The 27,664-nt window shown below is 27.7% G+C and overlaps 3 protein-coding genes across 7 annotated transcripts; 2 read left to right on the top strand and 1 right to left on the bottom strand.

Annotated features, from left to right (window-relative positions):
* The first annotated feature begins 1,087 nt into the window (after positions 1-1,087).
* LOC113549651 (cuticle protein 19-like) lies at positions 1,088-3,177 on the top strand. Its single transcript, XM_026951046.1, has 4 exons — positions 1,088-1,618; positions 2,084-2,158; positions 2,297-2,495; positions 3,013-3,177. Exons 1-4 carry the CDS (start codon positions 1,601-1,603, stop codon positions 3,057-3,059), a joined length of 339 nt encoding a protein of 112 aa, XP_026806847.1. The 5' UTR covers positions 1,088-1,600; the 3' UTR covers positions 3,060-3,177.
* A 465-nt stretch (positions 3,178-3,642) lies between these two features.
* Positions 3,643-11,655, top strand: LOC113550449 (TBC1 domain family member 19). The gene is made up of 12 exons (XM_028188678.1): positions 3,643-3,744; positions 5,538-5,735; positions 6,340-6,478; positions 6,645-6,732; positions 7,271-7,331; positions 7,881-8,010; positions 8,094-8,206; positions 8,294-8,428; positions 9,445-9,598; positions 10,622-10,823; positions 10,960-11,146; positions 11,578-11,655. Exons 1-12 carry the CDS (start codon positions 3,643-3,645, stop codon positions 11,653-11,655), a joined length of 1,587 nt encoding a protein of 528 aa, XP_028044479.1.
* Positions 10,986-27,258, bottom strand: LOC113548277 (organic cation transporter protein-like). Of its 5 annotated transcripts, none has more exons than XM_028188674.1 (12): positions 27,032-27,258; positions 21,278-21,367; positions 20,908-21,154; positions 19,720-19,888; positions 19,361-19,619; positions 19,119-19,287; positions 18,873-19,011; positions 18,560-18,695; positions 17,692-17,874; positions 17,425-17,609; positions 17,185-17,341; positions 10,986-11,116 (listed from the first exon to the last, which is right to left on the bottom strand). In XM_028188674.1, exons 3-12 carry the CDS (start codon positions 21,120-21,122, stop codon positions 11,100-11,102), a joined length of 1,629 nt encoding a protein of 542 aa, XP_028044475.1. In that variant the 5' UTR covers positions 21,123-21,154; positions 21,278-21,367; positions 27,032-27,258; the 3' UTR covers positions 10,986-11,099. The 5 variants fall into 5 exon arrangements, with proteins under 5 accessions (XP_028044475.1, XP_028044476.1, XP_028044474.1 ...); XM_028188675.1 differs by lacking the exon at positions 27,032-27,258 and adding an exon at positions 21,733-21,805; XM_028188673.1 differs by lacking the exon at positions 27,032-27,258 and having other exon boundaries at positions 21,278-21,514.
* Positions 27,259-27,664: the final 406 nt, after the last annotated feature.

The raw sequence follows: 27,664 nt of genomic DNA, 5'->3' as shown, positions 1-27,664 counted from the left end.
CTATGCGGTTTCTGCCCCTAGGATTTCTTAAAGCCCTATAATTTTCTTTATAAAAATAAAAGTTACGATTTATGTTTTAAAATGTCAAATTAAAGATGTATACGTATGGTTTAATGTTGAATACTATTAATTATTATATTCGGTACTTATAATATATATTTTTTATTTTTTATGGAATTCAGGTAAAACAAAAAATGTTTGTACATAACTAATTATTAATCAATCTAAATTTTACTCATAATTTTTCTAGGCAATTCAAATAAATTAAAACTTATTATTATTACTGTGTCGGCAGTGGCGCAACTAGCACTAAATCTTAGGGGGGGCTTCGTCTCCCCACCTCGCCAATCTTAAAATTTAAATACCACAAAGATATCAACATTAATTTTAAATTATAGTATACATTGGTTGTTAGCATTTTCGAGGTTCATTTTTCTTTTATTTATGGTTGTAAATTGTTGTAAAATTTGCTCAGGATCAATTTTTACATCTTTTTCTATAGTTAGTACTTGGTATGAATAAATTACTGAAACGATCTTGGTCTATTGTAGATCTCAAGTAGTATTTATTCGCCTAATAGCAGAAAATGCACGCTCAGATGTTTCAGAGGAAATTGTCAATATATCGGTAACTTGAACCATCTTATACAAGTTTGAAAAAATTGTTTTGGATACATTTTCCAATATGAGATCAAAATGTAGTTGAGTCATGTCAAAAATATTTTTTATTAGATACATTGATATACAAACGAAATAATTATTTTATATTGAATTCAAAAATGTATAAAATATTTTTAGTTTTGGGGGAGCTATTAAAAGATTCTGGGGGGAGGTGTGCTAAGCCTTCAAAGCCCCCTCTAGTTGCGGTTATGTCATACGTACATATAGGTTACCTACATCGGTCTGTTTTATTTTACACACACGCGCACGCGCGCGCGCATGCATTCACACATTTATTGAATAAAGCATAGTATTATATAGTTACCTATGTTGCTTTATTTAACAAATAGCTACAAATTAGTTATATTTTATATATGTGTGAAAATTAAATATAGATACTATTTGTATTTTATTTGTATGTATAAATGCACACCAATAACGCCGCTTAATCATATAAATCGTTACATATTTCTACTAACTGTAATAACTAAGCAGTATGCACATGCAGTCTACGCGTACCTGCCCATAAACTGCAGTCACAGCATAATTGGTCATCGGAATAAATATTATAATTTGTAGATTGTACACGGCGAATAACACGCCAACACGCGGGGGCGTTTCTCAGACCGCATCAATGTTACAGCGGTCCGCGTCGGGACCTATACACTCGGTCCATTCTCTTTGTACGCGTGAGTTCAAGATGATCTAATAATCACCTTGACATTTGGCGTCAAGTGCACTTCTTGTTTTTTCATTTCCCCAGTAGGTAGGTACATAGATTTTATATGCCCACCAAATGTGTAATTTTCTGCGAGCCCGACGCTTCCGACGCCCAGTCATGGATTTATTAAAACAAAACCGTTTGCACCGACACCGCTCCGATATAGTTTTGAATTGGCAGCCGACGATCGATGAAGACATAAATTAACTTTCGCGAGAAGATGAAGATCGTCCTACAGGTAACGTACAATATCAATATTATATTATGTAATACTTACCTAGGAAATATTACACTTAAAACGGAAATAGTATTAATTAGTCAATTAAAACAAATAATCTATAATCATGTAAAAATCCATTATTCGCTATTGGTTATAAACGATGCCGGAATAATATCTAATTTACTCGATTAGAATGATATTTAATTTCCTTTCAAAACCAATGACTATAATAATTAATAGGTACCCACATCTACGAGTATATAATACAACTACATATATTATTGTATTTGTATATTATTATATCTGTGCTAATACCAAACTATGACAATTTTAACATAGATTTTAAATGATCTATTTACGAATGAAAAATAATATGTAGATGATTCATAGTCTGTGTATTAGACGTGTGAGACATCTGATGCATTATGTATTAGGTACATTTAATAATTTATTTGATTTAAATTTAGCTTTTTTTTTGTTTAGTTTATTTTATTTTTTGCCATACTATGGACAAAAGCGCTTTCTCAAAATTACTACGTCCCAATTGAAGAAAACGAGGTATTTGCATTTATTTTATACGCATTTGTTTATGAACCATGAATAGATATCATTTTATTACCATGGCGTAAACAATAATAACACAATTTGTATAATAGAAATACATTTTTATTCACCATAATATGGTCTGTTTTACAGTTGGCTTATGAATTTCATTACAATATCAATGACTTACTCTCAGGTGTCGTAACACATCGTTGGGAATCGAAGTATGGCGATTACGTAAGAGGGTCGTATAGTTTTCTAGAGCCTAATGGTATGATCAGAAATGTAAACTACGAAGTCGACGGAAAACGTGGTTACAGAGCAGTAACAAAATTTTTGAAACCACGACAAAGTAAATATATTATATTATAAATTATAATAATACACTTTTTAAACACGTCATTAATTATTAGGTTCAGACATTTATTAGATTCACCATAGTAATTATTATATGATATTTACCTTTACAAAAAAGGTTATATTTTGAATGACTTCACTATAGTATAGGCATCACATTGGACCACTAGGTATGTCATAATGGCCAAACAAATAATTTATTTTTATATTTGATTACAAATTTCAGTAATAAATAAATTTCACAATAAATAACAAAATCATGATATTTTGATAAATGGAAAAAAAATCATAAAATTGTACGGTCCAATAGGACGTTAATTTTAGTAAAGTAAAAATAATACTACCAAACCGTTTGATAGTTAAATTTAATTACAATGTTAACATTGTACATTTTTCAGCTCAAGTGGGCTACATAGTTACTCAAAACGGCGTTTTATAATAAAATATGTCATATAATAATATAAGAAGTTTAATGTAATTACTAATTAATAATAATAATTTTTTTTTTTTAGTGCCTAAATTGAATACATTACAACCTTCCGAAATACCAACTAAGTAAATATCCATTATTGTACATTATCTACTCTTATAACTATAAGTTATACAACGTTGGTAGACGCCTAGATTTATTTTTATGTATTTCAATGTAAACAATTTTTACGTTTTTTTTTTTTTGAGTTAGGTATATTATTTGCATAATATGTTTGATAATAATTAATAATAAACTGTATGATATAAATATAATGTTTGTATTTATTTTAAGTAAATATAAATATCTATTATAATACTGAAAAATTTGAATACTATTTTAAAACGAGCAGGTTACACTGCAACTGCAGTGTATATTTAATAGTGCGTATAGGTAAACAATACTTTACTCTATACACATTTTAACATATTTAGATATATTTCCCCAGTAATAAACAAACATGTATTAAACTAAACTAAGCTTCTAGAAATAATATACGTTTAATGCTTCGTTCTGGTTGTCAAGGTAACATTTTTTGATTATTGCATCAATAACTAACTACTGCAGTATAACGATAAATTGCAGCCTGTATAGCTAATGTAAAGCGCATACATGTATACCTAAAAACTTTTATTTTTTTTAATCGTTTAAACTTAATTAATAAATCTTTAATATGGAAGAACTAAAAGACAAAAGTTTACATTTAACCGCTGAAAAACTAGCTGAAGAACTTCAAAAAATGGATATCTATAATGAATTTTATGAAGACCTACAGGTAGGTAACCTATATACATATAATGCATATTATTTATCTATTTATACTTTTAAGAATATTAAAATTATATATTAATCACAATTAATTTGCTTTAAAACTTTAACGATATCGAAAAGCATTTACATTTTATTATCTTCTATAATAATATAATATAATAGTTCTTAAAATATTTCCTGTATAATTTTCTTGAGATATCAGCATGTAATGAAAATTGGTTTAAGTTGACATTTTTCATTTTTATTACATAGGTACATATATTACCTATATAGGTAATGTATAAGTTAAATTTTTATTATTTATACCTAATATACTTGCTTTAAGATTCTGAGCATCAAAATCAGAAATTGTTTCTTATTGCCTTTTTAACATCCATAAATAAGTTGGGAAACAATATAAGATTCTTCTGTGATCTTTTTTTTTGCTGTCGTTTAAAAATAAAAGTTTTTCTTTAAATTTACATACATTTTCCATGGTCGATCGAAGTTCATTCAGACGTATAATAGCGATATATTCTTGAACGATTTTTATTATTTTCTTTAAGTACACAATGACGTTTTTTAAATATTGGGATTAATTTTAAGTTATTGTATATTTTAAACCCATATTAACACAATCACACTATTCTAGGGTACGTCGATATTGACTAACCAACGTATAATTATATTATAGCCTATAGGTAGGTGTATAAGTTTATAACAGTAGTTAGTATATAATATTATATTAAATAATGATTACTATACATTCAATTTGTTTTTGTCAAAAATTAGTATAAGCTGACAATTACAGAGACCTATTTGAAATTCGAATGATAGGTATCGATATGTTTAGGCGTAAGCCTATGTTCATATTATATAACGATATAATAATAATTATTTACCAAATAGTAGTAGAATTATACAATAGTAACAACCTACCTATAGAGTATTATGATCACAGTACACTGTACAGACTTATTGCCTACCGACTACTGTATTACAGGCGTACAGCTGTAATTAGTGGATTAGGTGATACTTAAAATTTGGTATTTATACCACAAAATATATTATTATATTTAAATATAGAACTGAAATTGTTACTTTGATATATCAACAAATCAATATGATTGATTCTCGAGTCTTGAGTTATATTAATACTTGTTACGGTAGTTATTAGCTGATAATACTCGCTTCTTACATTAGTGACGTTCCCGTGGATAAGGGCTCTTCCAAAAAAAAAAAAAAAATGGTATTATACCACTGCTCGAAGTTATGATAGGATTAAATATCATTAATATGACTGAAAAGGTATACTTAAATAAAAAAAATTGATTTAATTAATTTAAAATGACTGAAATGATAAATCATTATATTAAAATGTAAGCAGTAGGTATACATTTTAAAATTTAGACCAGTACGCCATTCTGCACGTTCACCGTTCGGTATGGCGAATTGTAAATGTAACTCTGGCCATATCAACACACGCGGGAGATTCCTATCATCACGTCGTTCCACCGATTATCATATACTTATTCAGTTATTCGTCACACGTACAGTTTGTTCGCGTTCGTGAAATATAAAACGACAGCGTGTAATATATTAATGTATTGACACGACGACACCACGAACTAAAATATTATCCAAGACCTTGGTTCACGATCGCGAGTCGCGACAGTGATCGATTGGGACACCCACGAAGCTATGACATCACGACTATTATAGCTATGAATGTGTCGTAGCGCAATGCTACAACATAATACCGTTGTACTAATGCCATTCCGACCATAGTATAGCCAAATCTTATCCGTATTGATTCAGATGCTAGCTGCTTCCCAAGACGTATCCATAGACGATTTTAAAAAGACCTTGGTGCAAGCAGTGAACATGGGGAGCATGGAAACTAATCTGAGAAACGCGGTATTCCATTGGTTGAGGAGTCACGGAAATAATAAACAAATTGTGGTTAGGGACGAGATGACGAGTAGAGAGTCGTTAGATTATTTAAGAAAAGCTCAAGTAACGTAAACACAATACTATAGAAAACAAATATGTTATTATAGAGACACGCATATAGGGGTGCGCACAGCGAGTATCTATATAGATTTTTAAGTTAAAAAATTTTTTTTTAAATTTATTATTTTTATAAATATAACAGATAGCAATGAACTATTCGTAGTTAATTAGGAATGACGTCTTTTTAAATGAAAATATTTGAAATCGCATTAGACTCGTGGCGTATTCATGACACCTCTCCGGCTCCCCCCTCACAAAAAGAACAAGTTTGTAAATACACCACTGCATTGGATCGACGAAATAGCAAACCTGCAGGGCCCGATTATACTTATATTCCATATATTATATAATATATCATATTAGTATATTACATACATAGCAGTTTAATTAAACCTGTGTGAAATAAACTCAAAACTATTAAAATATATTGTTTTTCCGTATCATAAGAAAAATAATTATGTAACATAAGATTATAAACTATAACTTAATGTTCTCGGTAGCCATTTGTAAAATATTTACTATTCCTGACTTGAAACTCTGCGCACGCCTATATGAATAGAAAACACATTTTGTTATTTTAACGTATAAAGTTTATGTGAATCTATAGATCACGTGGGAAAGAAGGATACAGAAATCATTGGAATCAATGTGCGAAGAAATAGGTATAAATCTATCTTGTCTTAGGCCCAGTGCTGATCGAGACGAAATGTTACAGAGATGGAATGAACTCAGTACATACCATACTAGTGAGACATTTATTTTTTTTATAGTTCTTATATATAACTTGTCTAATGCTATTTAAATTTAAATTATTGTACAATTATGATTTTATGAATATACAATAATAGTATAATAATACTGTCAATACAGATATTCTCATCAAATATTTAAAAAGTTGTGTTGTGTTCTAAGGTTTAGAAAGACTGAGACCGGTGTATGCGCCAAAAGATTTTTTAGAAGTGTTGTTTTCATTGCATAATCCAAATTACCGAATGATATCGTAAGTATTATCTACCGCCTACCGCTACCTGTTATACCACTAAAAAGTAGGAACTATAAATATTGAATTTAGAACGTTTATTGTAATTTATATGTTTTTGGGCTATAGATACAATTTTTTCTTACAGATTTCGTGACGTCATCTTCATATAAATTCGTTACATTTAGATCACATTCATTATGTTTTTGTTTTTTTTTTTTTAATCAGAATTTTCGTAGTTACCCCCAGCAACTGATGATTTATATAATTACCAGTTACTATTTATTCATCATAATTTTAAAAACATACATATTTACTATAATATATTATTCCATATTTATGCATTGTTATTTAATAACACATTTATACGTTATACCTGTATAGTACATTTGTGTACAATACCTTGCAATTGAATAGAATACACAATACCTACCTAACTGAAAATAGTTTAATCTTATTCTTAATTGGAATATTGGTATAGTACCTATATCAAACCTTATAATAAAATGTAAATGTTAAATGATAAAAAGTGTTTAAATAATATTTTAATTTACTTTAGTGATGATATGGTATGGGATTTTTCGTACTTGCCGCTGAAAGTTAAGACCCTACCAGAACTCGTAAGTTATTTAACAGAGGGGTAACTTTCATTATTTACTTATCTATATACACTTAAGTATTAATTTACAAATTTACTTAAAAGTTCAACAGTTGGTTATTAGTGGTGTATCCAAAAAGTTTTTATCTTTATGTTTATATTTTAAGATGAGCTGCAACCGTGCAGCGCACGCGTGGTGCTCAAATCAAATTATCTAATATTATAAGTTATTTATTTTATCAAACAACCAACTATATTATGTATTGTTACACAAAGATTACACAAATCACTTACTAATTGTTCATATTTTTGTTAAATATTCATATTCACATTCCCTTTAAAACCGTTTGTATCTTGTATGGTATATTCTTTTACACGCTATTTGAAAGTGTAATCACAAGATAACAAAGTCGTAGTGTGTATATTGTTGGGGTAGTTGGTAAATGATCACTTCTCATTAGCTCTTGGATACGCCACAGTCAAAGTGTCAACACTCAAAAGCTAGTGCTTATAGCCCATACAGCTATTAGTTGCAGTTAAAATCGTTTTATAATGTCGCTCCTTTTTTTAGAAACACCATTACAGGGATTTGGCCACTGCAGATTTGCTGTTGGGCTTAACGTGCAGTCAATGTCTGGCGACGTTGTCGTGCGGGTCGACGTCACAGGGAGAACAAGAACGAATCGCTCTGGGACAAAAAGGTTAAATTATTAAATTCACCGGTGTACTTTGTAGGAGGTTACCCGGCTTGAAAAATAAACGAGTGATATTTATATATTTTCAGTTTTACAACATCAGCATGCACCCGTGTGTCAAGAGTTTTTAAAGTTGGGCGCACCACGCAGTCTCCGCGGTAGGCTCTGGGCACAGATTCTAGGGTCCAATTCAAAAACGTCGGTATGAATACAGTCGCGTAATACAGTACCTATTGTTAATTACTGTCCACCTGCGTAACAAACGTTGCGTATATTATATTTTATACAGGAACAACATTATTCGGAATTGAAACAACGCGTATTGTACTACGATATGCTGATCGACAAATTGATCACAAAAGACGTTCAACTAACAGCGTGCAACGACGACCAATACTTCGTGTTCGAAGACGTCTTACATCAGGTATTTATCTTTACGTTTATAACATATAATACCAATGCAATATACATAGATATATCTATAGTTTTTATAAAATTTGCAGCGTATTAACGTCGAGGGGGTATGAGGGATATTAGGATAAAGATCAAAGGATCTTTGATAATTTTGTGTATCCCCTCCAAAAAAAAGTTCGCCACATAAATCTTTTACATATTATGATGTCGAGTGACGATAACTGTCAAACACCAATATAGTCGTTCAAATTCCCAATGCTGATTTAAAAATATAAACACGGAATATTTCAAATTTGTTTACTGATAGGCTGATTAATTAAAAAAAAATACAATTTAAGATTTTTGTTGCAATTATTAAAATAATTTTTTAATTGTCTTAATATTTCGTGGGGGGGAGGGATTGCAGCCCTCTCAACCACTCCCCTCTGGCTACGCTACTGACTAATTATGTATATATACTACTTATGTAGTTATGTCTATAGCTTATTAGGCTAGCTAACTAACCTAGCGATCTCGCATGGGTAAAATAAAACTAAATGGACTTGCTTCATTATTATGTAACCAAAATGTTAAAATGATTACAAATGAATTCATTGATGAGTTAAGTCTAAAACGTTGAAAGTTAGATTTAGTTTTAAATAAATGTTTTTAGCTATGACTATTTATAAACAATAATATAATATTATAAATTAAATATAATACATAAAACTTCCTAGGTATATAATAATTATATGTGATTAAATACCATATAAGTATATATTTATGTAATAGCAATAATATAGCATTGATTATAAATTGAAACTGTATTGGTGTTAAGTGAGTGGAAAATTGAACCTTCTCAAATTAGTGAGTTTCGGGTAAATACTTAATAACTTCCTGACATAATCCTTAATACGGCATTGGTGTACTTATATACTTTATTATCTACTTATTATTTCCATTACTTGAAGGACTAATAAGTAATAGTATAATTGGATTTTAAGTATATTTTAGTATAATATTCATATAACCGTGTTCGGTGTTTAGATAATGCTGTGTTTTACTCGCGACACTGATGTATTGTCAGTGTTCAACAACTCGACTAGCCATCCAATCCTTACGTCGTTGAAGGGTAAACCACCTATGGAGGCAATATATCCTCCAAACGGCATTATACCTTTTCACGGATTTACAATGTATGGTAAGAATGACTAAAAGATAAAGACAATTATTATAATAGGCGCAAATCGCAAACATCCTGTGTAGTAGTGTAACTGCGTAAACCAACGATTTGGTTCTCCACGAAAAAATAATTAAGGAACCTAAAATTGTTTTTAGGTTGGTTTAGAAAACGTAATTAGCAATATTAATAAAATTTGTGCAGCGCCGTAGAAAACACTATCATTATCGATGTCATCGTTGCCATTTCTGCACGCGCATGAAAACTTTGGTGTTTACTGTACTCGTAAGTTATCATATAGGTAATTATTTGGAAACAGCGTTTTTTTAATTTTATTGAAGTCTGAAAGATATAACGATTAGATACGTACGACGTATCTATCAGTTATTATAGTTATTCTTAATACTTATTTTAATTGGACGCAATACGATATATAATATCAACAAAATATATAATAGGTAACTATAAGTAAATAAGTTACCTACCTTAAATATTAAAATTAAACTTGAAATAAATTAATTTTGCAATAAGTTTTTTTCATGAAGTTTTCTATTTGATTGAATGCAAGTCCTCCGCTTTCTTATAAATTCTGAAATTCATGTAAGTACACAATATGGATTTCTAAATGGATTCTTACCATTCAGCCGACATATTAATTCTAGAGTTTTCACCAAGGAGTAGTAATATAATGCCCCATAAAATATCAACAGCTATAAATATATACTATAATATACCTATACACTTATAAATTGTACAACGATTAGTTTTAGGTTTATTTTTTTATTTACTATTTACACGACAGTGTAAAATGAAATTGTGGTGATGACATGGTGATGGCGATTGAAGAGTGTGATCGTGTGATCCTGTACCATCGTGTACCTATATATACCCTTCACATTTGGCGCTGTGCTCTTTTAATCTTTTTAAACATCATTAATATTAATAGACGATTTGTGCTTATAAATACAACACTATCAGCAAATATGAAACATTTTGAGTTTCTCTACCATAAGATATTTACAAAAAATGAAACGTCATTTTTAGCTGCTCCCATTTGCTATTTGTTCAACGACCCCGTACCATTGTACTACACGTTCAGAGCGTTCTATCTGCGTTACTGGTTCAGATTGCATGTAATAAGCTCACACCCGCAAAGCATACTTGGGCTATGCATTTTGTTCCAACGGCTTTTACAGAGACACGAGACAAAGATTTGGTCGCATTTTATGAGCCACAATATTCATCCGTAAGTATTTAATATACCTATTGAGACAACCCACATTAGAAATGCTATTGTTGATTATTACTCTGTGTATTTACTCTACAATATTCTACACACGTATTAAAAATCAATCAATCATTTACGTTTCCTTACTTATCAGTATCAGAGTGGTATTCAAATGGCTTATGAAAGGATTCAGTGGACATTTACTTCCAGAACAGTTACTTAATCTGTGGGACATGGTCATAGCTTATGATTCTCTGGAAGTATTGCCACTTTTGGCAGTTGCGATTTTAAGTTTCAGAAAAGACAATCTGCTTCAAGTAAACACGTTACAAAATGTAGATGTAAGTACCGTTATGGTTGGGTGAAAATAATACTAATAATACAGTAGGCCTAGTAGGGTGTTGATTATTCAATCTAGGTATCTAATTGAAAGCGTTTGGTTTAAATTATATTTTTGATTAATTGGAACTATAAGCAAAAGTAATTTTACAAATTAAAGTCATAGATTATACATAGTTACTTAATATTATAAATTAATTTTAAATGTATCTTTTAGATTTATTCTAGAAAATTCTCATTCATAATAACTGGGTATTAATTAAATAAGATATTTTTAATAATTCAATTAAATATTCATAAATTGTTTTTCATAATTTTTAGTGATCAACTGGCTAGTAAAATAATCAATATTCTACTGAAATTCTAAAAATTGCTATTTTTAAAATTAATAATAAATAAAAAAATGTAATAATGAATTTTTTTTTTTTTTTAGTCTGTTCTAGTAGATTTATCATCGATAAACATTATGTCTTTGCTACAGTTAGCGCTAAAAGGACCCATTAAAATGTAATAAAATATACTTGTTAAAAAAATGTTCAACTTTAAATAAACAACATGTATTATTTAAATTAAATAAAACAAACAATTATTTTAAATCAACAGACAAAAGTATACACTAAAACATTTGTCTACTTATATAATATGTTATTTATGTTGATAAAATATAAATAACTTATAACATAATAATTGAATGAGAAACATAAAATAATAGTACTAAACATATAAAACATTAGTTGTTAGACAATTATTTTATAATAAATATAACAATGAGTAAAATTACATAAATAATATGTAGCTGTTATTATGAATTTCCACTAAAATATTCATAATATCTAATAATTTAACAATTAATTGTTGTATATGTTACCGGCAAAGTGTTGAATATAGGCATTCTATAAATGTCCTAGGCATTCTATAGAATTCCTTGAACTATTTGACAATGTATTAAATTTGAATGTTTTTTTTATATTATGACTAGACAATTTATACATTTCCTAAGGTTTATATAGAACGCCAATAATATGTTAGTTAATATATTAAATCAAAATATTTTTATTATTATTTATTATTTATTGCAGTATATAATTGATGCATGACATTTTGAACTACATAAAATATTATTTTTTAGATTGTCATTTTGTTTTGCATGTGCATTTTATAAAACCTTTCCCAGTTCCTGTAGACTGTCGAGTTGCAATTGTGCGTAAAGCGAATTTATTTTCTCTTGGAACTTCTTCAATCGTTATTACATTTTGTGATTAATGATTTTTGGTTTTTTTTTTACTACATAAGAACAACTTATAAGAAACCTTTTATTAAATTTTCAAGTTTTTTTAGGTGCCAAAAATAATTTTATCAACATTAAAAAAAAAAAAAAAAACACTTAGAAAAATCGAAAATTTAAATTGTCTATAAATAGTTTAAAAAAGCCAAAATATTTTGAAAATGTAACCGTGTATAGATAACGGTAATATATACATTTCCTGCTTAAGGTTAAGGAATATATAAATTACCTAGTTATTGTATTATATTTTATACTTTTCCTGCTCATATTTGGCATTCTAAAGAATACCTAGGATTTTTGTATAATACCGGATTCAATACATTGCCGATAACATAAATAAAACTTCAAACACTTGATCACTGGATCTAGGACAATTAGTCCCCGTCATAATTTTATACTCGGACAATTAGTCCCCGGCTTAAAAGTTAAATATAAAATATTTTTTTATCATTAAACATTTTTAAAAATGTATTTTCAATACTATAATACTTTTAGAATATAATAATAGTTATTTGTTTTAAAAAAAATAAAAATGAACATAATATTATAATAATTAATTAATAAATAATATTATTATAGTCGAATAAAAAAATAATTTAAGTAGGTATAACATGATAATTAAAATTTATGAAAATCTCGAAAGCCTACACAAATAATTCAAAAGATCATCTTTTGAAAAGTTATTATCAAAATTATTACAAATAGAAACAATGTTTTTTTCCTTGTCGCTTAAAGGTTTCAAAAAATTATTTAAAAAAACATCATCACTATTTTTGTCAATGATATTATTGTTGTTGAATTAATTATTTGTATTGATTCAATAAAATTATAAATAGTACGTGTCTGGACACCGTAGAGTCAACACGTTTATTCCGCGCATCGTATTTCATAGCTCTTAATTATAGCAGCGACCGCGAAGCTGTTATCTGGTTATGTATAAACATTTATTACTATACAGTCCAAAGAGCACTTCCCCAACACAACACATCGCATAGATACAATCCACCGCGCACGGGCGATAAGTCCAGCAGATTAATACGTAATCCAACAAACAACACAGCCAAAATATATGAACCTACAACCACGCAAACTGATAAAAAAAAAAAATCAACAGATAGAAAGGTCTCACCACTCATCATAAACAAAAATAGACTAATCACTGAAAATGATAATTCACCATCTCCTCCAAACTCCGACGCAGAATTCAGATCACCTCTTAAAACAACTAAAAACAAATCCAAACCAGCCGAAAACATATTTTTCACCTCGCCAAATCGCTACGAGCCATTAAAAAACTCCCAAACTGACGAAAATCAAATTAATACTAATAATCCACAACAACAAATGGAAACAGAAAACGCCAATACTAATATTAACGAAAAAATTCCAACCGTATTTGTTATCAACATACTAGATTACGTAAAACTCCGTGAGGAAATCTCGCCATTACTACATAATAATTTTATAGCAACAAATAAAAACAACAAAATTAAAATCAACGTTGAAACAATCGATGACTTTCGAGCGATAGCAAAATTTTTCGAAGAAAAAAATACGAATACTACACGTTTAGACTCAATAGCGAAAAGAAAATCTCTGTCGTTATTCGTAACCACCAATGTCAATCACCGAATCGGAAATCTTTAATGAACTCAAAAACCTGAAATATCCTATAAAATCAGTCACAAAACTAACAAATAAAAATAAACTCCCACTTCCTCTAGCAGCCATACAACTAACCAGGACGGAAGAAGCAAACAAGATATTTGAACTCAATAGATTTTTAAACTGCATAATCACCATAGAACCACAACGCAAATCCAATGTCCCACCACAATGTACCAATTGCAAATCATGCAACCTAAACCCACGATGTGTAAAATGCGATGGAAATTACCACTACTCAAATTGCCCTAAAGAATCAACAACTCCACCCAAATGCGTAAACTGCAACGAACCCCACACGGCCAACTAGAAAGGATGTACATACTATAAAAATATTTAAAAAAAAAAAATAAAACCAACAATTTCAAAGAAACCTCATACAATAAACAAACCTCAAATTGCAACCGACACAATTAATATACAAACAAATCCAAACAAAAAAATCATATGCAGAAATAACCAAAACTGATATACCAAACATCACAATAAAAAACACCAATAAAACACTCAAAGACCTTCTAAACGGTCAACTCCAAGCGACAATTTCAGAATTTATCGAAAATATACTACAAAGCGTCCAAACAATCATTCAGAACATCTTTACGTCAATAACGAGCAAAATGATAACTAACCCATTCAAACCTTTAAAAATCCAAAATGAACATAATTAATATCAAGGATATCATGTTAGTCAACTGGAATGCTAATGAACTAAAATCCAAAAGGTCTACCTTAGCAAAATTTCTATCACGACACAAAATCGACATTGCTAGTATTACCGAAACGCACCTAAAGGACTCTGAAACCTTCAAAATACCCGGTTATGAAATATATAGAAACGACAGGACACACTCACACTCTTTAGGAGGAGTAGCAATACTGATTAAAAAAAAACCTAAAACACAACTCAATTATACTGTCGCCCACACTTTTGATGGAAACAGTAGCAATAAATCATATAACGGATAAACATGACTTACGTGTCATATCAGCATACAACCCACCGAACAAGATAATTCAAAGCTCAGACTTGCCCAAGCTTTTCAACAATACCTTCGCCATACTCCTAGGAGATCTCAATTCCAAAAACAAAATCTGGAGCTGTAAAAAAATAAACTCAAACGGACAAAAATTGTACGAGTACATATTCGATTTAAAAATCATTGCTCTAATCTCAAACTTCCCTACAAACTTATACCACAAAGTATTAAACGAGCTCGACTCCGATCATGTCCCAGTATTAACAACCTTAAGAATACAAGCTGAAACTAACCCTCCCGTACCAAAACTAAGGTTTGGCACCATGGACTTATTTCAAAAATAAAAACCCTAAAACTACCTATATACCTTAACAATACACTCTTATCATTTATAATAAATCGCAACTTTCATGTCAGAATAGGAACAAAAATATCACAAATACATAGAGTAAATGCTGGAGTTCCACAGTAGATATCTACTGTCACGATATACTAATACCACAACACTGCCAGTTAGGTATGTTCGCAGATGACACAGCAATAATAACGCAAAACCTAACTCTTGAATCTTCAATAAGAGACCTACAAAGCTCCCTTGATGAACTATCCCTTTGGTTCTCAAAATGGAAACTAACACTAAACCCAACCAAAAGCAAAGCAAAAATATTTACATTTAGAAAATATATAAATCCGACTCTACTTAAAATAAACTATAAAGAAATTAACTAGAATAATAAAGACGACTCAGTAAAATATCTGGGCCTGCACCTTGATGAAAAACTAAGCTGGAAAGTAGACATTAACAAAAAATTAAACCAAGGATACACAAGGCTACGAATACTGTACCCTCTACTAAATCATAGCTCTACCATACAAATGAAATACTCTCTATTCCTTTACACAGCAATAATAAGATCACTAGTAACCTACGCATGCCCAGTATGAGCAGCTGCCTCAAAAAAAAAAATTAAAAAATTACAAACGCTTCAAAATAAATTTCTAAGAATAGCCCCAAAGGCCCCTTGGTTTATGAGAAACAAACAACTACACAACGATACAGGCCTATTACAACTATCTACCTGGATAACACAACAATTTAAAAGTTTCCACGAAAAACTCCACAAAGTTGACGGAGCTCGTCACTACAACATCGGCAAGAGATCCACAAATCTAAGACTCAAACCTCGGCTACCTCAGGACATCCTACTAGATCTCAATGAAGGTGTCTTCATTCAAGATGTCTCAACCTCAGATTCTGATCCAGACTCATAGCTAACCAAAACTATTATACATTATATAATAACATTATAATCTGTAATCTGTAAAATAGTAATATTGTAAAAATACTTGGTGTATTGACACAATTATATTAATAAATAAATAAAAAAAAAAATTATAAATATTTGGATGTTTAATTCTAACAATATTTTTAAATTTATTATTAAATGCTTCAGATTTTGCTATTAAAAATACATAATTTATTTAAATTTTATATTGCTTCAAAGCTTAAAAATTGAATGCAAGGATATTCTAAAAGTATTATATTATTGAAAATACATTTTAAAGAATGTTTAATGATAAAAAAATATTTAACTTTTAAGCCAGGGACTAATTAGTCTGAGTATAAAATTATGATGGGGACCAATTGTCTGCATACTTATACCTGATCACTGTAGTGTAATATTGTTAAATAAAAGTGTAGGAATAGTGCATTAGAAATTCAAACATTTTCACAATAACATAAATAAAAGATCCAAATAGAGATATAAAAATAAATCACCACACCTTAATTAGAATAATTTCTTTTGTTTGGTTTAGTAAAAATAAACTATATCGAGATCATGTGCAACATTTCTTTGAAAATTGTATTTTAATATTTTTTAATACATTGAAATTATTCAATTTTTATTAAAATTAAAATTATAATTCATTAATAAACCCATTATGATTCCTCAATAAACAACAGTATAAGATATACAACATTATACTGTCTAAAAAATTGTAATCAATAATTCAATATTGTCAGAAGCAAAAATAACTAGTTATTATGTTTATGGTCAAAAGTATTATTTTTAAAAGTAATAAAATAGTGAATAGCACTAAAACTTACAACAATTAGTAACTTTAACAGATTTAGTAAGTTTCATATCTTCTAGGGTATCTGGTAATACTGTTCCCTTGGTTTCAGGCAACATAAGAATCAAAGTTGAAACAAAAATGCCTAATATTCCACATACTGTACTTGGAATGTACCAAGCTTTAGCTCCCTAAATAACAAAAATTAATAGTAAATTTTAACATAAACCTTTATAACATAGTACATTAAAGGCCATTAGCTATTAGTTATTACCAATAATTCAACTACGTATGGTGCAATAACAGATCCTATTTGAGAAATAGTCAATGATGTTCCAAGCCCAGTATTTCTTATTGTAGTTGGATATAATTCTGATATATAAAGCAAACTAACTGAAAATACTGCACTCACACAAAATTTTCCAAGCAAAGCAACAAATAATAATAGATTTGTACTTTCTAAAACAATAAAAATAATAATTTATTAGTACAAGAATTTAAAATCAAATATACTTTTTATCTTTTATATTATAATATGTACCTTGTGGTATTGTCAACAATGCAAGCTGTAGAATTCCGGATGCAAAAAATAAACCAGAAACTGCTTTTTTGCGTCCAATATAAAGTAATAATGGAATAGTTGATAAGTATGCTAAGCCTTCAACAACTCCATTCAACGCAACATATATGTAACGATCAGCAGTAATGTTATCACCATTTAATGCTTATAAATAAAAATAAAAAATGTATATTTATTTTAACAAACTCAAGATAATATTTTTTTAATTCATTAAATAACTATTAATTTTTTAAATTTACCTACTATAAACGAAATGTTTGTGTTATGATAACTAAACATAATTGTTTATTTGGAAGTGTATTATTATTATTATTATTATTATTATTTATTGATTTTTTAAAATCTTTGATTCTGTAAAACTATAGACCATAACTTACTTTTTAATGAATTTAAGAACTTAGAAAAAGGAAACCTACTAGATTTTGAAATAATGAGTTGTTTGATACATGAACTTAAATGGTAAGGCTAGTACATCTTATACTTAATTTTAAATAAAAAAAGATTCAAATGGTATTTATAGAGCAAAGACTGCACAAGGAAGTGGTAAAAATTAATTAATATTTAAATATTATATGATTAGACACAATACAAATAATAAGCCATTGAAAAAACCAAAAGAAATGTAATAATAAATATAATTAATTTATAACTATATAAAAAATAAAAAAAAAATTATATCATAATAATACAAATAAGGTAATTTATAGTTCATTATTCTATATAAGTAGTTGTTAAAATAAAATAAGTAGGTAATTTTTGTATAAAAGACAACAAAATACTTGTTTATTAATAATTATGTTATATAAATAAATTTAAATTTTTAACTTACCAATAACATAATATGATAAGCCACAAACAAATCCACAAGAAAAAGAAATACTTGTCTTGGCAGATAAATCCCAAGTAGAAAACAATGTAGTAAAAGTGGACAAAAACTCTTGCCATTTCCCTTGACTCTTTTTTGACTACTTTATTGAAACAAAATATTTGTTAAAATAAAAGTGATTATAAAACATATTACATACAATTTATTAAAAGATAAACTTAATATTGTATATAATATATTTATTATATTATCTTATAGGATATTAGGTAATAAAGAATGTGATTGATCATTAATTAGAAAATTGTAATAGTCAAACCTTTCTAATTTCAACCATATCCTGGTTATCATTGTCTATGTTGGCATGAACAGCAGACGGGACAAGCTTAGTCATCACTTCCCAAGCCTGTCTTTTTCTACCTCGAGACATCAACCATTTTGGAGATTCTGGTAGAAACCTTAATAATAAATATTACTATAAACAATCAAATATATATGTGCTTCTTACATAAATATAACAAAATATAATAAATAACGTCATGTATTAATAAATTATAGAACTTACCAACATTGTATCAATAATCCAAACATGGGCAAAGACAAAACTAAAAGCAACATTCTCCAGGGCCGTACATAATAAGCAATAATTGATAACAAAACATAACCAATTGGATACGACATATTCATTAATAGACAAAGCAATGTACGAGTTTTACCACTTGTCAGCTCAGTCACTATAATTAACAAAACATTTTAATTTTAATAACAAGAGTACAATTTTAAAATATTTATAAATTTTATTATTACGTATTGTATACGATGATTCATAAATTCCAGATCCAGCAACACCTATTAAGAATCTTGCAATTAAAAATAATACATATGAATCCACCAGGGCAGCAGATGGTCCCGAAAATATATAAATTAAAGCTGCCAAATTGAAAGCAAACTTCCTGCCATAAATATCAGAAATTGAACCAAATAATAGTCCACCAACAAACTTTCCAAAAGCCATAGCTGCTTGAATATTTGACTTCTTCGCTACATTATCACAAACTAAATCCCACTAAAACAATTTATAGATTTGTTTAGTAAAATAAAATATAATAAATTAATAAGTATAAATGTTCAGAGATAATTATTAATTTTAAAAAATGTTTACATACTTCAGGTATAACAGATTCTGTGTTACTATATCTATAATACTGACAAGGTTTAGAAGTTGCTGTTTCTAAATTATTCATCGACCAATTGTATCCATTTTTAGCAAATATTGAATAATTTCGGTCGTAATAAGAACATTCTTCAATTTTGTCAGATGAATAATTTTGACGTCTAAAAATATAATATTTATAAATTTGGTATCTATATATTTGTATTAACAGAATAAATACCTACTGGAAATTTATAGTTATTTATTAAACTAAACTAACAATTTTAATAATACTAGCATTTAATTCTAATTAAGCTGTTTTTACTATTAGTTTTCTATATGCAATATTAAAATACTTTAAATTTTAACAGACTACACATTGAAAGAAAATTAAATAAGATAACTATATGGATCAAATTTAAATTTGATATTGTGTAGAACTAAAAACTAAAAAAACATTTACCTATTTGAAATCATTAATTTCTAATTGATATGAAATTTAACCATAACTTCACTATAGTTACTTTAATTATTATTTTAATCTCAGTGTTTGGAAAGTTTACTTGAAAATTATAATAATAATGTATAAAAAACAAAGTTCTTAATCTTTTTTTTTTTTATGTAATAGTATCTTTCCAAATACCGTATAATGTTAACATATTTAAAATGTAGAATTCAAAATTTTGACTTTATATTATAAATTAGACTATTACTTAAACTTTTATTAGTAATTTCACATTATTTATTTATGTATAATAAACAGGTATTAACCCTTTAACAATTAGAATAATTATAAGTACAGTTCAGCTTATCTTATAACAGAATTTGGATACAAAAAAGAAATAAAATTTATTATGGTAATATTTAACAGCTAAAGAAAGAATAAATATATAGTACAGTAAAACTCTAATGTTATGCAACATTAACACTTACTTTAACTACTCATCTTTCTTTAAAAAAACATGTTACATATTTTAAAAATTAATTTAATTTTGATTATTATTGCAATAAACATGACTGAGAAATACAAGGAGGATTAATTTTTACTTATTAAAATACATATTTCTATACAATTTATAAAAATATAATAAATATATCACTTAAAATGGAAGTTTAGTTTACCATATGTTTATGATTATATTTTATTAATATAAATAATTAATTTAGTAGGTATTTGGGTTTAAATATATCTTAGTCTTACGGTGTAGAAACATTTAAGACCATTTGGTCATTCCACCCCGCTGCTTTCAAAACTGGTATATCACACCAGTACGAAGGCTTGTCAACTAGGAACACGTACGATGAAATCTGTATAGCATTAAATATGCCTGGTGTACCGGCCATCAGCAACAGCAGGAATGCCTGGTACCATTCTTTGGAGTAACTGTCAATGTATTTGTCCAATTTGTCAACCATTTTACAGTTAGTGGTGTATGAAAGTAAATTGACTGGACAAAAAAATAACAATTATTACAGTGGCCAACCAAAGTAATGATGTTGGTTATGTAATTAAAAATGAAAAAATATAATCTCATGAATTATATAATAAAATAATTTAACTGAACATTTACCTAGCTCACATACAACCAGTCAATATTCCTCATCAGTAGTCACCAATAGTTTGGCTTTACATCATTGCATACAGAACTTGACATTTTCAGCTGAAAGTGATAATACAACGTAACAGGTATTACTACATCATAAATCCTAGTCGTTTGGTAATTATTATTGGCGACGCGGGCGTTTGTCGTCATAGTGGTTTGAGGTTTCTTAAAATCTTTAAGTAAATAACTACCTAAATACCTATAATAATAATAATGTTGATGTCGAATGACGATTTTTCTGTTTTACTGATAACAGAAAACTTAATGTGATAAAATATCAATTCACACGAATTATCAGTGAATAAAAAAATTGACCAATTGTATAATTTCGTCAAAAATGTTGTACGTCATACAACATACTACATACTCCTTAGTACCTACATAATATTATAATATAATTTATTTATTTATTATAGGTATACCTACGTCCTGCTGGTACAGCAACTAACTCTCTTGTAAGATACCTTTAAAGATGCAGACATACATATACCGATTGTTGTATCTATGCAACAATAACAAATTGTAGACGTTTAACTTCAACACTTCACCTTATACACCTTTAACACGCTTGTAAAATAAATAAATTAATTGTAATAAACTCTAAAACTACAGGTAGGGATCTATTAATAAGCGACTTTCATCACCAACTCCAGTATGGCAGTATGCAAGTATGCTTGGAACGAATGTAGGACAATTTCTCCCGGGACATGTCCATAACCCATTGCAATTTGCATTAGGTAGTGTCTATACTCTACAGACTATTACAGTTGTGTATTAGGTAGGTAACGCAGTCGCAGTGGTAGGTACCATAGAAATCTAAAATTGTGTCCAAAAACCCCAACAAATGCTTAGACTATCAAAACGAGTAGGTATCTATATTATAATATTTATGGAAATATTATTATTTGAAAATGTATTCTATTTTATTTTATATTTTTATTCCACATTTACACGTGAAAAGAAAAATAGACAAATAAATAATGTGTGTCACGAGAACACGCGTGGGAAGTGAAACTTCTTTTACTGATGTTGGGCTTGTTTAATTGTATACATGTAAGTAAATACTTGTGGCATTACAAGATCAAAAATTAAATGGAAAATATGAAAATAGATAAATCGGCTTTAAGAAAAACTATTTGATTTGTTCAAACAATAAGGTATTGTCCTATTATAGGTATTTATATTATATAAATAAATTAAAATTAACAAAAATATTTTTTTTTGATTTCCAATAACTGTTTTTTAATTGGTCCAATTGGTAGGTACTTTAGGTATATTATTAGAGTTATTGAGTTATTATTTGTTTAAACCGATGATTACAGTGGTTAATGTTTTTTTTTTAAATCGTTACTGCATCAAACATCTAAATTCTTTAAGTCTTTTAATACAGCAAGTACACATTATTACATTAGTATTGTTTTACTATTTTATAAAATGGCTTTTCGCTCTTCTATAGCGACTGTAGCTAAACCTGCGATATTTATACGTGCCTACCTTATTACATAAATGGTTTTACATTGTGCTTATTATGTTAAAAATAGCTCATACTATAATTGTTGTATTAGTACATGCAGATAATTTGAATCATAAATATACAATTATACTTAATATATATATTTTATAATATATATGATATATTTATGTTTATGAGTAATGTATGACTCGAATCACGAATAAATATATAACTATTATACTAAGTAACATTTTAGGCACTATAGTATTATCATAATAGCATACATTTATTATATTATGTAGGTATACATATTATACACTATTATATATCTAATCATCATTATGGAGAATTAGGTATACACTATACACAGTATATTATATGTTATATATATCATATATGTATATATAACTTAATATAAGTATAGTACAGCTAGGGCTTGGTAGGTTTAATAGTTCAAAATTACTTAAAGAACAGTATGAGGAAAACTATTGACTATAAGTGTTAACAGCTAGTTAAAATATAATGTTAATCGCATTTTCTTTAAATTTTACCATTGTTCGAAAATAAAATAATTAACATACAACATAAAAATAACTACATAAGCAACACACTGCAAGATAAATGATGGTAATTGGTAGTAATATCTACCTACCAAATGTTTAAGTATTAATAATATATTAGTACTTATTTATTATGATCTACCTATCAATTTATTTAGAATTAGAGTCGCTATTTATATATTTTTTTAAATTAAATGCAATTTCAATGCAAGTGTGTACTTATAGGTAATCTGCATAATTATATTATGCATGACTATTGTTTATAAATTGAATTAATGAATCAATTAAATTTTAAACAGACCCACATCCGTCGTAAATTCGTAATACCATTGACTATAAATACTAGAATTATATATTCCCTACTATAGTGTTTATAATCAATATTCAATGGTAATTGGTAATACCTATAATATGCAATTTAAATAAGAATTTCAACATCGTGATGAATTTCAAAAACCAATAGTATATTATTATACATAATACCTATATAACTAATTTAAAATTCAAACCTTGATACTTCTTTGCTCAGTTAACATCTCAGTTAACATATAGGTATTAATCAAAATAAGATTATTTATAAGTATTCATTTATATAATTTATGATTTTGATAAAAAAAAAATTATTATTTAAACTCTTAAGTTACCTATATTGTAAAATGCAGGGATAAAAAAAGGACAAAACGTAAGTACATAGTATTAATACGTTTTATATTGTTACGATACCTCTGAGTATCTTATTCGTCCTTACTTCTTAATAATTAACATTTATAGGTTATAGCAATATTTTTATGTTGTATGTTTGTATACACAGTTGGTAGATGCCTACCTAATCAGTAATTGGTAATGGTTAATAATAGTAATAACTAATAATTCTAATAAATAGGAACCATTTATTTTTTAATAGTGTGTAATGTTACTAATTATTAATGTATAGTGTGTAGGTTAATATGTAATACTGTAATAGCATCAATATAAGGTTAAATAGTAATTATTGATAACCATATATAGGTAGACTACTAAAATTAAACAGTTTTCTACGTAGTATCATGTAAAAGAGACTTAAATATACAAGTAGCCAAGTGCCCTAGTAGGTATCTATATTAAAATACATATATTGGTAAACACGGCGGAAGGACTAAGGGATCACAATTAATCTCTTTGATGGTCTTACTTCATAAAAATGTATTTAAAAAAAATTATCTTTTTATTTAGTATATCAGTAGACATTATAGTATGTAATTCCGGGAAAATTATTATTATCTCATCTCCGTCTGAAAACCCCGTGTATGCTACTATAATATAATTTAACTGTTTAAATTTAAGTATATAATATTCAAAAATATTCGATGCTGGGATGTGAAAACCTTCCAGAACTCTTCGCTTTTAAATATAAAATAATATTTTAAAACATCCATCTACAACCTCTATTCTATCTCTAATAATCTATCACGTTATTTTCCAAGTTACGCACTGGCTACAGCCTGCTACCGTACCACTCCTACTATTATTATTGGTGCTCAATAACAGTCTATTATGCAATTTTACTGTATATACCTCAATACCTCACCCAATTTCGGAGGTCTCCTCACACGTGACCCTCGAAATTTATTAATTAATTGTCCATTTGTTCATTCTACATGATAGATTTGGTGACACTCGAATTGCCTCCTAAATTTAGATAGATAACATTTTTTCACCCGAATTACCTCAGGGTATTTTACCCATACAGTCTACTCGAATTACCTCCTACAGCATAGGTAACTAGATTATCGACAATTTTACGTGTACTATTGATTAATATATCGATTTCCGTTATGTTAAAAATATTATTCTAAGTTATAGGAAGACCTAGGTACATTTAGGATATTAGTATCATTATTAGGTACAGTATTTCCCAAACAAATTGATTTGTTAAATGCAACAATCTTGTGGATCGCTGATTATCAGTTAAAGATTAGACCGTCACACCAATTCAACCAGTCAGTTTTGTTTGCGTATAATTACAAATGCATATATATACAAACATAAGTTTTTTACTGTCTTACAAAATCATACTTATGTCTTTATTATTTTATGCATTGACTATTTATTATTATTATTATTAATTATTACTGTTGAGTTGGTCTATTTACTAAAATATTTTAATTATTTACTAACATTTATTTTCTCAGTTTATTTAATATGTTTATTAGTCTATAATAGGTAAGGTTATATCTAAATCGATTAATTATTATAGCTATCGGAGCTATAAGAGGGTCACTACTTAAAATAGAAGGCAATTCATATGAATATTATTTTGGAAATCGGGAGGAAATCCAAGTAACTTAAAAAATAATTCATGGGAGGCAATTTGTGAGCGTCCATAGATTTTATTAAAATTACCTTTAATTTATTTCTCCTCGTAAAGTCTCATGATCTCAACTTTTTCTTTATTTATGCTCTTCCTCCGAAAATGTCTTCATAATAAAAACCATTCTTAATTTTATATTGCAAAATGGTTTAAAAATTTAACTGTATGAGCTTTACACGCTATCTGCTCGTTTTTGTTATTATAATAATATTTACCAAATAACTTATGGCAAAATACCATTAAATAAATAAAATAAAAGTATACGTATATACTTTACACTGCAATAATAATATTAAATTCTTTGATATTATTAAAATAAATATAGTATGTAATCATTATGCAATCATAAAAGAACTTCTTATGAATTAATGAAAAAAATAACAAATCTGTAGTTAAACATTTCAATATATTTTAATTTTATATATGAATATTATGTTACAACAGAAACTCATGAATAAATTGACTAGTTATATATCAATGTTATTATGATTGTTGCGGTACAAAATCTATATATTTCTTTTACTTATATTATCTTTAATAATAAATCTTATTTAATAAAATGAATAACTAAAATTGTGAAATACAAGAATATAGTTACTAGTTACTAGTTAGTACCTACTACATGCGCCCGACATTGCATTCAATATTATTTGGCTGAATGGAGTTTAAACTCAAGCTTGGAAAATGATAATTTATTCAAACTGTTTATCTCCTAAACTATAGTATTTAAAAGCTGCTAAAAGGTCATTAGTTTATTTAATACGAAATTGATTGTTCTTTTATTTTTAAATACCTAATGGACAGTTAGTCCAATTTACAATATGAATGACAGAAAAATATTGAGATATGATATAGATATAATAGAGATAGAAACAAAATATTTAGAATATTTTTCTTTACATAATTAAGATAAGGTAAATAATTAGATCTACATGACTACATATAATAATAATAATTATTAGGTATAGAGGTATACAATTGAATAGTTTAAACAATTCTATACATTATGTATTATATTTCCGTTTTATGGAGTAATAAATTATTTATACTTTTCATTGAAAAAAATAGGTCATCAAAATACGATTTTATGTAACGATTGAATTTGTTTATGCTTGTTTAATTCTTTCAACTTTGAAGAAATTTAAAAAAATGATTATATTATGCTCCTAATTTTAGTTTACAACGGTATTCAATGTCCATTAAATTGTATCCTATATTGTAGCATTGTTATTACTGCTATTAACTAATAACTATAATATTTTAGTAGGTACACTTAAAATTATGTCAGTAAAAATAAATTCTGGAAATTTCTCTAGTTTAAAATTAATTATTAAATAATATATAAAATATTTTCTTACCTTTTATTTTTTCATCGGACAAAATGAAAAATACACTCAATACATCATACTGAGTACCGAAAAATAATTACCTTCACTAAATAGAGAACAGAGAAATTATTTTTGTTTATGTATTTTCTTGTATGATTATAAAATGTGAAAATTGATATTATTTTAAATCGTATCTATTATACGATTATGTATTTCGAATCGTAAGACTCACAGAGTACTTAACTATGACACACGCTATTACGCTAAACTGTTAGCAACTGACAATATTTCGTCGTTATTCGATTTAATTACTTATACAGACACTACATAGTTACTAAAATACAGCGTATATATAAACTGTATAATTGACATACATTCTATGATAGCTGATACACTTATATAATCGAAGGTCAAACTGTAAAACTGTTGTGTACAGTAATATATATGTATACATATACGTCATAGTGATTGTAAGTATACATAATACACAATATCTGTACGGGGTTTAAAAATAAAAGTTATTGTGACGAAAAAAATCTGAAAAAATAGTTTAGAATGTTTAGATAATAGATAGCAATATAATGTATAATATAGTATAATGAAGGATGAGCAAGTTACGTTTAAATTATATACCTACCTATAAATAGGTAGTTACAAGATATT

Source organism: Rhopalosiphum maidis, chromosome 4 (assembly GCF_003676215.2).
Source record: "Rhopalosiphum maidis isolate BTI-1 chromosome 4, ASM367621v3, whole genome shotgun sequence".
NCBI classification, from domain to species: Eukaryota; Metazoa; Arthropoda; class Insecta; order Hemiptera; family Aphididae; genus Rhopalosiphum; species Rhopalosiphum maidis.
This window is presented reverse-complemented; position numbering and strand designations above follow the sequence as displayed.